Below are 14,441 nucleotides of genomic sequence, written 5' to 3'. Positions count from 1 at the left end.
TTCCTGCTGTCTTCACCTACAGGGCTGGTGTGAGAATAGAAACACCAGAAGTATTAATGTCTTCATTAGGCTGGAAGATTTTGTAGAAAAATTAGGTGGCAGTATGACTCTACAGTATTTCTAAAAGACTTTATTCCTCACTCACTCATACATTTAGGAACTTAGAATGACTGAATGAAACTCATTTAAATTATTAATTACTGTTTCTGCTCATAGGGAGCTTGATGCATTTGGATCAATAAATTAGGGCAATGGGATGAATTTCAGAATCATTGAAAATTTATTCTTTTTTCTTTTTAAAAAAATTTTTTTTGAAGTATATAATTAAAAATTTAAAGAGTAAAAGTTATGGCAGTTGACATATTGAGATCTGTTTGCCTGTGACCTCCACTTGAGTCAGATAAAATGTAAAAGCTTAGACTTCTGAGACATTGCAGAGTTTAAGCCTCAAAGGGAAAAAAATGGTCCAAATTACGTTAAATGAATGAAAGATTATTTTCCTTAAAAATCCATTGGGTTGGGCTTCCCTGGTGGCGCAGTGGTTGGGAGTCCGCCTGCCGATGCAGGGGACGCGGGTTTGTGCCCCGGTCTGGGAGGATCCCGTGTGCCGCGGTGTAAGACATCCCAGTCAGGATGTCCCCAAGTCCAAGTCTTCCAACCTTCATTGGACCCTCTTCCCTCTAAAAAAAAAAAAAAAAAAAAAAAATCCATTGGGTTATCATACTCAATTAATCTCTTCCAGATTTTCAAGCACTTTTCAGTGTCTGCATGCTAATAAAATTTCTGATTCTTTTTTCTTCCTGAAGTGTAATTATAATGCTGTGCACCTTGCATTTTTTGTTCTGAACCAGCCCCTTCGCCTTCTCCCCCAACCCAAGCTCCTGAATTCACCAACTTGCTAAAATATACTCCTGACTGGAATAGATGCTCTTTAAGAATTGTATATACAACAATTTAAGCATTTGAATATAAGTGGTTTAATTGTAAAGTTCTGTCCTTGATGTAAGATAGGTATATGATAGAATTCATTAGTTTTTTTGGTTTGTTTTTTTGTGGTACACGGGCCTCTCACTGTTGTGGCCTCTCCCGTTGCGGAGCACAGGCTCTGGATGCGCAGGCTCAGCGGCCATGGCTCACGGGCCCAGCTGTTCCGTGGCATGTGGGATCTTCCCGGACCGGGGCACGAACCCGTGTCCCCTGCATCGGCAGGCGGACTCTCAACCACTGTGCCACCAGGGAAGCCCGAATTCATTAGTTTTTCATCATAGATTTTCCTTATAATGTATGTTACATTACAAACGTCTAGAAAAAAGAGCAAGATTTAAGAAAATTTAAAATAAAGACACTAAAGTTTTCTTCCTACATTCTCTTATCAACTTTTAAGATTGATTTGAGAAACTGAGATCAAGAGTAATTGTCCTCTACATTTTGCTTATTATTATAGGAGCATTTACTATAAATTGGAAGTGTCATTTTTGAATTTCTGACTTAATCTGATAGTAATAAAACTGTCACTAGGTCTATAATCCAAGACATTTTGGAAGAAGCAAGTATTAACTCAATTTTATAAGGCATTTGGTCAGTAAGAAAATAAGGTATAATAATCATAGACTAGAAACCCTGAATATTGAGGAAAAAGTTCATCACCAGGACACCAGATGCTTTTAATCTTTTGAAGCTTCCTGCTTTAGCAAAGTTCTGATATTTGGTAAAAATTGATCATTGTTGACTATTATGGAATCCTATTTCATTGCTTCTGCAGTGGTTTTGTAAGGGTCAGTGGGAAGTTTTTAGGAGACACATGCGTTTGGTCAACGGCAATGGTAGCAGTCCCGGGGGACATCGACAGCAGCCAACTATCAGGGAGTGTCATCCAGCCCGTCACCAACTGTTAGAGTACAGCTTTCTCAAATTGCTTTCAGCCTATTTGGATACTTACATGCCAGCTTATTAATAGTAAAATAGCCAACAAGCATCTCTACATTTGCCCACTGAATGCTGCATGTTTATTTCCTTTTCCATATTATTTCATAGGTGATTCTCAGGTTGGTTTGGGTCTTTTTATTGGAATTATGACATCTTATCGATTTTACTTTTCCTTTCAATTTCATGATTCTTAACTCCAAAGTGCTTTTGCTTATGGAAAGGGAAAGATAAATTTGGATTGAAGACCACCAGCAAACCCAGTCTGGATCATAAAGACTCTCATAGCCATCCTAAGGGGCCCTTTATCAGCCAAGACTGGAGTGGCCTCATCTTTAGTTCATGGCCATAGTGTCTGAAGAAATTTCCATCAGCGTAAATACGCCTTGTATGTGAGCTGCCTGGAGCTCTAAATATCTAACCAGTTCCCATCAGGAACACACTGAAGTTTCTGAGGCTTGTTAAGAATAAACTTAAGGGTTCTTAATTGACACATTTTATATCCATCAGTATCCTACCCTTGAGGTATAGAATTCAGTCTTACTCTGTTATTTGTTGTACTATTCTGTTATATTTCTGCTTAGTGCAGAAGAATATTGAAAACACAAAACCTTTCTCTAACAATGTATTCAGATTTAAATACTATTTACTATAATATCAGTCAGGGATTTATCAAAGCCAGATGTGAATCTGCAGGGACATATTAGGCATGATAATTAACTCCTCTTAGAATATGAGAAAAGATTCCCTGACTCTAATTTTTAATAAATATTAAAATACAAGGTAGAAGAATATGAGAAGTGAAGTGAATACCCTTGACTGGGCAAGAGAGTATGAAGTTTAAAATTAAAGAAAGCATAGGAGATGATGAAGGCGTCTGGTCCGCAGGCTTCACCCAGCTGGAGATCTGCTTACAGTTGTGTTAAGGTTAGAAAAAAGGCCAAGTTGGCAAGATTTAAATTTGGTTAGATTTGAAAACAACTTGCAACTAGATATATCCTTATTTCTGATTTGACGATATGGATTAGTAGATAATTAAATTATGCTAATCAGGTGCTTATGCTGGCAGTGCAGACAAAATAAACATGTCATTTCTTCTTAATGAAGTCTATATTTTGGACGTTACTGTTTCAGTGTATATTTGTCATTATGAGATTTGTTTTCATTGAGGCAGTGTTCAACTTGAGTTGGAAAATTCTCAAGTGAAGTTTATTAACTCACTTCGTATTGATATTTAAACCAATAAACCTGAAATACATAATGATAATCTATTATATATTGTCCATTAGTATTTCTGTATGCCCTTCCTAACTGCAGAATGAATGAAAATATGATGTTGGAGGGTCTTTTTTTTTTTAAGTTGATCTTGTGACTCAAATGCTTTACTAAAGTAGGAGACTGACATTTCTTCTTTAATCTGAGATCAATATACACTCTGTAAGATTGAACAAGAGGAACCTCAATATTGATCACTCTAATTCAATGAGCTTCTATCCTCTGAAAAAAGAGCTTTTCATTGGGAAGGTCAAAGCAGCCTAGTGTTAAAAATCCGTGTACTTTCTGTAAACTAAGATAGGCTCACACAGTATGTTCTTTAAACAGAGACAGGAAGAAATTGAAATAGGAATATCACATTGTCAGGAGTGAATCTAGTAGTATCACCCAGATATTTTGAGGTTCTGGAGTCCGAAAGATGGTTTGTGCTCTGCTTTTTCTAGGGATGATAAGGCACGTGTCTGTGAGGGGAATACTCCCAACTGTCCTTTGTAAACAGAGATCACAGGCACTACATTACTTAAGCTCCAGAAATTCACACGGCCTTCCATTATTGTAAGGCTTTCGGTCACCTCTGATAGGAAACTCCTGGTGGCCCCCAGTGTAACCAGCATTAAAACGAAGACACTGTGAACAGACTCTATCTCTTATGTAAATGGCTGGTTACTATAGCTTGACTGACTCTTCATTCTTCGGAATAGAGAAGCATTTTCAGTGGTTTGCTTTAATGTTGAGGCTTTGTCAAATTTCTGCTTCAACCCCATTCTTTTCAGATCTAAACGAGTGTGGCCTGAAGCCGCGGCCCTGCAAGCACAGATGCATGAACACTTACGGCAGCTACAAGTGCTACTGTCTCAACGGATACATGCTTATGCCGGATGGATCCTGCTCAAGTATGTCAAGAATCTTAACTGCTTTGGGCTTGACTTCATGCTGTGCTCTGGGAGTGTGTGAAAAGTGGCCTCCTAGCCCTCCTCCTAAACAGGATGTGAGCACGTGTTTGTATGTGTGCCTAAGGAATGGAAAATCAAAATAAGAGTTACCCGTTGTAGATGTCTAACATTCTTTTGTCAGGGGTGCCAATGTTAAATTGATTCGGAAATAGTCTTTAGAACAAGAATCACAAAACTAATGTATTTTCTAACGTTTTTCCTAGCACTTTTCCGCTTGTCTTCTATCTGGGCATAGAACTATTCCATGTAAAGAACATTGGTGACCATTTGAGGGCTGTTGTGCTCTTGGTAAGGATGGACACTAAATTATTTGCTGCAAGAGAATCCATCCAGCCTAGTGATTGAGTATAAACCGTCCATAAGTACCTCCTCACTTCATTTTTTTTTTTTTTTTTTTTTTTTTTTTTATGTTTAAAATCTTAATTAGGGCTTCCCTGGTGGCGCAGGATAAACATAAAATAGAAAAAAGGCCAGAAGACACATTAAAGAGAAAGATAAACAAGGTAATATTTAAACAAAACATTGAAAACTAATTTAGTGGCATGTTGCTTCTAATTAAGATTTTTTTTTTTTTTCCCGGACGCGCAGGCTCAGAGGCCATGGCTCATGGGCCCAGCCGCTCCGCGGCATGTGGGATCTCCCTGGACCAGGGCACGAACCCATGTCCGCTGCATCGGCAGGCGGACTCTCAACCACTGTGCCACCAGGGAAGCCCCTCACTTCATTTTTACATTTCTTTATAATAGTCTGAAGACTAAGTTTTTTTCTTTAAAAAAAACCTACTTCAAATAAAAAAAATGATTATAATAACATAAAAGTAGATTTCATGCGTGTCTTTGTAAGAAGGAAATGGATGGTGTTTCCTACTATCATTTTGATGTGTTTATAAAACAGACAATGGCCTGAAATTCTCTGCAGGCTGAACGTTGAATTGAGATTGTGGTTATATGATATCCAACAATTGATGACTTGATTTTTAATTTTACTGAACTGTCAGTTAAATTGGTTAATTATCAATCAGTTAATTATCAGTTATCTCTCTCTAACTGGGTTGCATTTTATAAAATAAAAAAGGTTAGCTAATTTTATTTATCATTACATATTTAGCATGGAACTTTTTGCAATAAGGTGAGTTCATGTTTATTAACATGTGGCAGTGATGCTAGAATCCTCTAACATTGTACAACTCAGTGGGAAATCTGCTGTATCTGGAGAAGTTTAATGGATGGTTGAGACAGTTACTTGGATGCCTTAGTTAAGACCAGCACTTAACATGAGTAATCTGGAAAAATACCTCAATGCTCCAATTTCCTTGGCCACTGGAAAAGCTTCCAGATAATCTCTGTGAGATAAAGTTTTACATTTGTCTTTTATTTCTTCAAATACATTAAAGGTCTTCCCCAGATGCTAACAGAGCTGGTTCACTTCTTAATTATCCCTGAGGGAAGAAAGTCTTTGTGTTCTTCCTCCTATTTTTGACTTTCTTTAGACTGTTGGAGAACTAAGCCCTTTTCATCTGCATTGTTGATTCAGTGTCACTGATTTCAGGACAAGTAGAAAACATAGTTATATTAGGTACAGAGTATGCTCTCTACCTCTCTCGGACAGTCTCTGTCTTTCCAGGCGCCCTGACGTGCTCCATGGCAAACTGTCAGTATGGCTGTGATGTTGTCAAAGGACAAATTCGGTGCCAGTGCCCCTCTCCTGGCCTACGGCTGGCTCCTGATGGGAGGACCTGTGTGGGTGAGTTGTAAAATCAAGCATCTCTATCAGCAGCCTCTCTAGGGTAAGGAAGAAAGTGAAATGTCATGGCAGGAAGGAAAAAGGGCAGTTACTTAACATCAGGTAATTAGCTATCCTTTAGACAATATCAGATGTCTCAGAAGGGGACCTCTCTCTGTGAAAAGACCGTGGAAACTTCGTTTCCCAAAAAAAATGAGGGACAGGAGGAAGCTTCAGGCAGAGGAAACCACACATGCAAAGGCATCGAAGTTTAGAGGGAGCATAATATTCAGGAAACAAGAAGAGCTCAGTATTTCTAGGACATAAGAGGCAATGAGTATTGAAGCTGAGCTGGTAGACAGGGCTAGACTGTATGTGTTGCACTAAAGGGTTAGTTTTTTTTTTTCCCCCCTGTAAATTAGGAAGGCAGTAAAAGATTGTGGTTAAGGGTCTGGACTTTGATTTTAAACCTGGCTCTGCCATAGACTTGATATGTAACCTTAGGTAAGAGGCTTCCTTTCTTGGAGCTTCAGCCTTCTCATCTTTAAAATGGGAGTAGTGTCCTTGTGAGGATTGAATGAGATCATGAATGCAAAGAGCTTAGCACGGTACCTCACATGTAGTAAGCACTGAATGAATGGAGGTGTTTGGGGGCTCAAGAGATATTTACTGAGTACTTTCTATATACCAGGCACTGTGCTAAGTGCTAGGATATAGAGTAATGGACAAAGCAGACAAGATTTCAGTCCTCTGGAAGAGGCAGAAAAGAAAGAAATATTCAGTAAAATTACAAACAATGCCAAGTGTTAATATGAATAACTAAGAGAGTGAAAAACAAAAAGGATCTATTTTAGAAAATAATGGTCAAGGAAAGCCCTGAAGTAAGACATGGGCCATTGGCCACATGAAGAATCAGCCAAGCTGGTGAAAACGTTGCAGAGCACTGCAGTGAAAGAGAGCTTGGTCTGTCTGAGGTTCTGAAAGAAAGAAAACCATATCCTTAAGTACAGAGTATGGGGGGTGGTGGCTTGAGATACGGCCAGTGAGGTGGGTGAGGACTGTTTATTACAAGGTCGTCAAAGACGTGGTGAGGAATGAGGAATGAATTCAGAAAGCAGGTTGAAACAGTTGAGAGTTTTGAGCATGGGAACAGTCCCTTCTTATGTCTTAATAAAATCATTTGTTGACAGTTGAGTGGGAATGCTTTGGAGAGGCTCAGATTGGCAGGGAAAAGGCCAGTTTGGAAGCTCTTGGAATAGTCTATCCTGGGAGATGGTGGCTTGAGCTAGGGTAAAGGCAGTGGGTGAAGAGCAGAGTAAATGAGTTCAAAGAATTTGTCAGAGGTGGAATCAGCTGAGGTTAAGGGAAATATGGTTGTCAAGGATGACTCATGTTTCTAGTTCGAGCAACTGTGGGGCGGGGGATACAGGTGCAGTACATGCCGAGATATGGTACAAGAGGAGGACGGCTTGGGTTAGAAGGATGAGTTGAAATTTGGAGATATGGAATTTATGTTGCCTGTCAGGGCAACCAGCTGGATAACATTTATGATGAGCCACTATGTGCGCACAACCATTTGCAGATAGTAGTGTATTTTAAAAGCTCCTCCATCTGAACGTGCTGTTGCCCTTCCTAAGACGCAGTTGGCTTATGTTTCTAGACATTGATGAATGTGCTACTGGAAGAGCCTCCTGCCCTAGATACAGGCAGTGTGTCAACACTTTTGGGAGTTACATCTGCAAATGTCATAAAGGCTTCGACCTCATGTACATTGGAGGCAAATACCAATGTCACGGTAATGAACCCCAGCCCTTGCTTTGTGTTGTTTTTTCCTGTGGAGTGGAAAGGTCTCTTAATTATGGTGATGACTGGGATGTCAAGGGCAGGGGAGGGTACTGGCATTAAATTAAACAAACAGAAGTGAAACTCAAACACTAGTAGTTCTGGATGCACACTACTTTATTTCTTCTCTTTATCTGCCAATTTTACGTGAACCTTCACATTGCAAAAAAACATTTTATTTGAAACTGTGTATTTTTGGTGTAATCATATTTATCATAAAATAATCATATTTATTTTATGTGTAATCATATTTATCTCCCAAATAAACCTCTTCTTTTCCTACTTCCTGATGCAGATATAGATGAATGCTCCCTTGGTCAGTATCAATGCAGCAGCTTTGCTCGATGTTACAACGTACACGGGTCCTACAAGTGTAAATGTAAAGACGGATACCAGGGCGATGGACTGAATTGTGTTTGTGAGTCATGCTTGTCTCCCAGCTCTAAATTCCAGCAGGAAGTACAAGATTACACAAAGGCCATTACTAGGAAAGATAAGGAACAAGATTAATTATCAAACGAATATCACTTTTCATAGCTAGTAATACTAGTTTGTGATTTCCACAAACAATAAAATCACTTGCTCAGTAATTTTTAAAACTTAAAGACTCAGTAATACATTCTAATCTTAAAAGCATTCAGTTCCTTGACTAAACTCTCTCAGTAGCTTCTCCTTAGCTGGTACGAAATTATAGAGCCCTCCTTGAGAATTTGATTTTAAATGTATGTTTGTCATTAGCATTAGATTATAATGGTGGGATAATCTGAATATATTCTTTCCTCTGTTTTATGCCTCCAATTCTGCTCTTAAAAAATCATTTCCATATTTATTTTCTCTACGTTCATAACTGTTTTGCTTTTTAAATTTTTATAAGCTCTATTTGTAGTATGGCTATGTATGTCAGTAGATAAACATGAAAAAGATACCCTCCAAGATGAAAGTTTCACAAACCAAAGGCCACAATTTAGCATACATTTCATGCAACGATAGATCATTTTTTAAATTTCTGGAGTAAAATATTTACTGAAAATCATGGAGCATAAAATCATGAGGATTAAAGGATTTTTGAAGGGTCATGTAGTTATACTCCCAGTCTGGAATATATGCTTGCAAGAAGATTAAATATTAATTCCTTTTGGTGAATATAATCAAGGACAGAGTTTCCACAGGTGATCTTGGTGACCTCTGAAATTTTTTTTAAAAAGCAATTGTATAAATTAGTAAAGGGGAAGGAAAACCAAATATAAAACAGTGAGTAGAACATTTAATGAAAATGTATTTGTGTGAATTTAATTTATATAAAGTGTGGAAGAGAAAACTATTATTCTTTAGACAATTCTAAACATGATTTTATAATATACACATACCATGGAGACACTTAACATAGACTCTAAATATACATTTCTCATATTTTAAAATTTTAGAATATCTCTGCATTTAAAAATCTCATTGATTCTTCTCTCTTATCACTTTGCAAATACTTAAAACATTTTATGTTTCAGATGATACATTTCATTACAGAAAAAGAATATAATTTTTGTGTATAGCCACCAAATAGATATATGTGTGTATGAATATATATGTGTATATATTACATATACACACACACACTAATTTTTTTTGGAAAACAACCTGACTTAACAGTAGGGGAATATTCTCAATGTGAAAAGTAAGCCAGTTGGCATGAGGTATTTTGATGTGTTTGTTTTTTACAATTTGACATTTTACTTCTTAAGGTGAGAGGGTTGTACACTAATTTAAATACATTTACTGTTTTAGATATTCCAAAAGTCATGATTGAACCTTCAGGTCCAATTCATGTACCAAATGAAAATGGTACCATTTCAAGGGGCGATGGAGGACACAGTAATTGGATCCCTGATGTCAGAAGTACTAGGTGGCCTCTGAAGACACCCTATGTACCTGCTGTCATTACCAGCAGGCCCACCTCTGAGCCAACAGCAAGACCTGCCCTGAAGCCAGCACCACAGCCTGCCCCACCCACAGAACTCAGAACACCTCCGCCAGCAGCAGCCCCAGGAGGACCAACCACCAGCCTGACAAGTGTAGCGCCAGTTGCCACTGTGTCTCCAAGAAGGATTACAGTTGACAACAGGATACAGACAGAGCCTCAGAAACCCCGAGGAGATGTGTTCAGTAAGTCATAAATGTTACCACATTTTTTTGAGGGCTTCTTTTCCCAGTTTTATTGAGATGTAATTGACATACAGCACTGTATACGTTTGAGTACAGCATAGTGGTTTGGCTTATCCGTATCATGAAATGATTACCACAGTATGTTTAGTTAACATCCATCATTTCACGTAGATACAAAATAGAAGAAAAAGGAAAACACATTTTTTTCTTTGGTATGGGAACTCTTAGGACTTACTGTCTTAACAACTTCCATATAAGTTATACAGCAGGTATAACTATAGTCGTTGTTGTATATATTGTTGTATGCTACATCCCTGGTACTAGTGTATCTTATAACTGGATTTGTACCTTTTGACCACCTTCATCCTGTTTTCCCTTCCCACCACTAGTAACCACAAATCTGATCCCTTTTTCTATGAGTTTGTTTTCTTTTAATAGTCCACATATAAGTGAGGTCACGTACAGTATTTGCCTTTCTCTGTCAGATTTATTTCACTTAGCATTCTATCCTCAAGGTCCATCCATGTTGTCTCAGATGGCAGGATCGTCTCATTGTTACGGCTCACTAATATTCCACTGTAGATATGTTTATATATACCACAATTTCTTTATTCATTCATCTGTCAGTGGACACTTAGGTTCTAGTTTCCACGTCTCGGCTATTGTAAATAATGCTGCGAATGAAGAGGTGCAGATATCTCTTACGCATAGTGTTTTTATTTCCTTTGGATATATTCCCAGAACTAGGATTGCTGGATCATATGGTAGTTCTGTTTTCAGCTTTTTGCGGAACCTTCATACTGTTTTCCATAGTGGCTGCACCAGCTTAAAATCCCACCAGCAGCGCAACAGGGTCCCCTTATCTCCACACCCTCACCACCACTTGTTATCTCTTGCCCTTTTGATAAACAGCCATTCTAACAGGTATGAGGTGATATCTCATTGTGGTTTTGATTTGCATTCCCTAATAATTAATTACGCTGAGCATCTTTTCATGTATCTGCTGGCCATTTAGTATATCTTCTTTGGACAAATGCCTATTCAGGTCCTTTGCCCACTTTTTAACTGGATTATTGGATTTTTTGCTATTAAGTTGTATGAGTTCCCTGTATATTTTAGATGTTAACCCCTTGCCAGATACATGATTGGCAAACATTTTTTCCCATTCCATAGGTTGTCTTTTCGTTTTGTTGATGGTTTCTTTTTCTGTGCAGAAGCTTTTTAGTTTGATGTCATCCCACTTATTATTTTATTGCTTGTGCTTTAGGTGTCATATCAAAAAATCATTGCCAAGACCCATGTCAAGGAGCTTTCTTCCTACGTTTTCTTCTAGGAGTTTTGTGGTTCCAGGTCTTATGTTCAAGTCTTTAATTCATTTCGAGCTAATTTTTGTGAGTGCTGTAAGTTTAGGGTCTAGATTCATTCTTTTGCATGTGGCTATCCAATTTTTCCAGCACCATTTATGAAGAGACTGAATTTTCTCCCTTGAGTATTCTTGGCTCCCTTGTCAAATATTATTTGACCACATGTGCTTAGGTTTATTTCTGGGCTCTTGATTTTGTTCCATTGGTCTCTATGTCGGTTTTTATGCCAGTACAATACTCTTTGATGACTATATCTTTTTAGTATAGCTTGAAATCAGGAAGTGTGATGCCTACCACTTTGTTCTTCTTTCTCAGAATTGCTTTGGCTATTTGGGGTCTTTTGTGTTAGCACATTTTTAATAAGCTTTTTATGATGGCATTTCAACCACAGGCCATGGCTTGAATAAGAATAAAACTCATAGATACAAAGTGTAAGTTATATATCCCTATTGTTAAATATTGTAAAGAGCTATATAGAAGCCAGTCAGTTGGGCAAATAAGAATGTGAATAGAAATGGAAGGAGTATCACAAAATTATATGGTAGATCACAGCTTCTATCCAGTATGAGAATTCTAACATATTCATATTTACTTGAAAACTCTCAGAGATGGGGAGCTTAATATAACACGTGCCATTTAACTTTTAATCTAAGTGTTCATTCATTCAATCTGTAAACATTTTTAGTGTGTTTTAGAATGCCAGGCCCTATATTAGGCATTGGGCTTACAAAGGTAAAACAGAAAACCTTATAGTCTGGTGGAAAAGACAGTTGCCCCGAAGATAACTGTGGTACTGTGTTAGTGGGAGAGATTTGTGTGGGACATTATGGGGGTAGAGAGAAAGGGTGCCTAACCCATCTTTGGCTGGGGACAGTTTGGGGAGTGGGGAGGTTTCTTGAGTGAAATGGGGCAAAGGGGATGAAAAAAGGGAGGTATTATAGTTCACGGGGACCACACAACAGAGGCACAAGCGTAGGAAGCAGCACAGCATGTGCAATAAACTACCAAGAGTCAAGGATTGATGAGAAAAACTGGACAGCTACCCCTTGTATTTACTGTAAGCTGGTGGTTAAATCTAAACTGGAGCTAGGATGGATTTAAATATTCCAGATTTTTAATGGGTGACTGGGTACCACCAGTGGTGATAGAGGCTATAGGTAAAGAAGTTTTGAAGGAGGAAGAGGTGGTTCCCTTATTACCAGAAAAAAATTTGCAACTTTTCAACCTCTTTCTGAGCCTTTTAATGTGTTCTCTTTTTAAAAGTCTCTCTTGCTTCCCATTATTCCTGTCTATACCAACACACATACGAATTAAAAATAACATTGAAGGGCTTCCCTGGTGGCGCAGTGGTTGAGAGTCCGCCTGCCGATGCAGGGGACACGGGTTTGTGCCCCGGTCCGGGAAGATCCCACATGCCGCGGAGCGGCTGGGCCCGTGAGCCATGGCCGCTGAGCCTGCGCGTCCGGAACCTGTGCTCTGCAACGGGAGAGGCCACAGCGGTGAGAGGCCCGCATACCGCAAAATAAATAAGTAACACTGAAGTTCACCAACAGAATTTAGCAGGATGTAACTGGGGAGACACGGAGTTACGATGATGTTTGTGAGCACTTGTTCTAAGAGAGTGTGATCTTAAAGACATGCCCTGGGAAAGAATTACCTTGATCCCATGCCAGGGCTGTTGCATGCCACAGATAGCATTGCTGCCTCTGGATATTCCTGCCAAAAATTAAATTCCACTCTCATTTCATCTTCAGCCCTAGCTGCTGGTTAGTCAGCATGGATGAGGATATTTTGGACACTTCTTAATTTGCTGTCTGGAGACTTTAGCATATATTCCAAATAAGGGAGTGGTTCTGTTTTTAATTCAGAACAAATAACTAGTATTTATTCATTGTGAAAACAGAAAGGAACCTTAGCACTATTTTAGTTCAACACCATTTATTCATTGACTGTTTTCTTCATTTCTGGCATAATAATTTCTTAAGCCATCCTTATTCTCCACTGGTCTGAGAGTAGACTTTGGCTCTCCTCATTCCATGAATTTTCAGGTGATGTTAATTACAGCCACTGTTGAGCAGTCTCCAAATAGCCCCATACTTGAGTTGTGTTTTTCTTTACATTGAAAGATATATATATGTTTAATGGAAGAGGTTGTTAAACAGAACTTTCCTCTGTGATGTGTGTGTGTGTGTGTGTGTGTGTGTGTGTGTGTGTGTGTGTAGGTATGTATTGTCCCCCAAGAAAAGGCTATAAAGATATTCTAAAATGAAATCAAGGAAGAAAAACAATTATAGCACAAGTACATCTCTAGCCCAGACTTCTCCCCAAACTCTAGGCTTGTATATCACCTGCCTGTTTAACTGCTCTAGTTGGAGGAAGATACATGTTTCAAACTCAACTTGTCTAATCATTCCTGATCGTCACCCCAGACACATTCTACCCACAGCTTTTCCCACCCCAGGAGATGGCACCTCCATCCTACCAATTGCTAAGGCCAAAGAACTTGGAGTCATTTTAAATTACTTTTTATACCCACATCGAAGCTGTATGGAAATCCTGTCAGCCCTGCCTTCAAATTATATCTGAAGTGTAGCTACTGCTCACCATCGCCAGGGCTACCAGTCTGGCCCAGGCCATACTTCCCCCTGGTGCACAGGTCCAAAATCCTCTTTCCAGATAAGTAATACAGCATTTTTTTAGATTTTAGAAAAGTAATAAGGTGCATTTGCTGTATAGCACACACTGAAGCATATTAATGTTTCTACAGGGAAACATAAATATTTACACTAATTTGGCTACTAAAGCCATTTAAGTTAGGTTAAGTGAAGGTTAGATTTGCCACCTAATGAGTTTATGGAAGCAGCTTTTGGATTTGAGAATGACGGGTGAGGACCCGCGGATCTGTACTGCGGTAGCCTTCCAGCCAGTCTGCCTGCTCCCACCCTTGTCCCTCTGCTGTCTCTCCTCAACCCAGCAGCCAGAGTCATCTTTTAAAACTTAAATGAGATGTCATTGTTCAAAGCTCTGCATTAGCACCCACTTCCTTCAGTGAGAACAGAAGCCCTCCCGGCAGCTTCCAAAGTCCTCAGATCACATCTCCTAGCACTCTTCCCCTCATTCACTTCACTCCAGCCTCCTCACTGTTCCTCCAGCTTCTCCCATCTTAGGATTTTTGCTCCAGCTCTTCCCTCTTTCTGGAACACTC

At 38.9% G+C, this 14,441-nt stretch overlaps 1 protein-coding gene across 3 annotated transcripts in view; it reads left to right on the top strand.

Moving 5' to 3' along the window:
- The window catches only part of NPNT (nephronectin), a 76,296-nt gene that overhangs the window by 39,867 nt on the left and 21,988 nt on the right, over nt 1-14,441 (top strand). For all 3 annotated transcript variants that reach the window (XM_007452159.1, XM_007452158.1, XM_007452157.1), the window contains 5 exons: nt 3,972-4,091; nt 5,775-5,894; nt 7,534-7,668; nt 8,011-8,133; nt 9,495-9,872. In XM_007452159.1, the coding sequence (XP_007452221.1) occupies nt 3,972-4,091; nt 5,775-5,894; nt 7,534-7,668; nt 8,011-8,133; nt 9,495-9,872 (876 nt within the window). The remainder of the gene's footprint in view (nt 1-3,971; nt 4,092-5,774; nt 5,895-7,533; nt 7,669-8,010; nt 8,134-9,494; nt 9,873-14,441) is intronic.

The sequence above is a fragment of the Lipotes vexillifer genome, unplaced genomic scaffold (assembly GCF_000442215.2).
Source record: "Lipotes vexillifer unplaced genomic scaffold, Lipotes_vexillifer_v1.1 scaffold22, whole genome shotgun sequence".
NCBI classification, from domain to species: Eukaryota; Metazoa; Chordata; class Mammalia; order Artiodactyla; family Lipotidae; genus Lipotes; species Lipotes vexillifer.
This window is presented reverse-complemented; position numbering and strand designations above follow the sequence as displayed.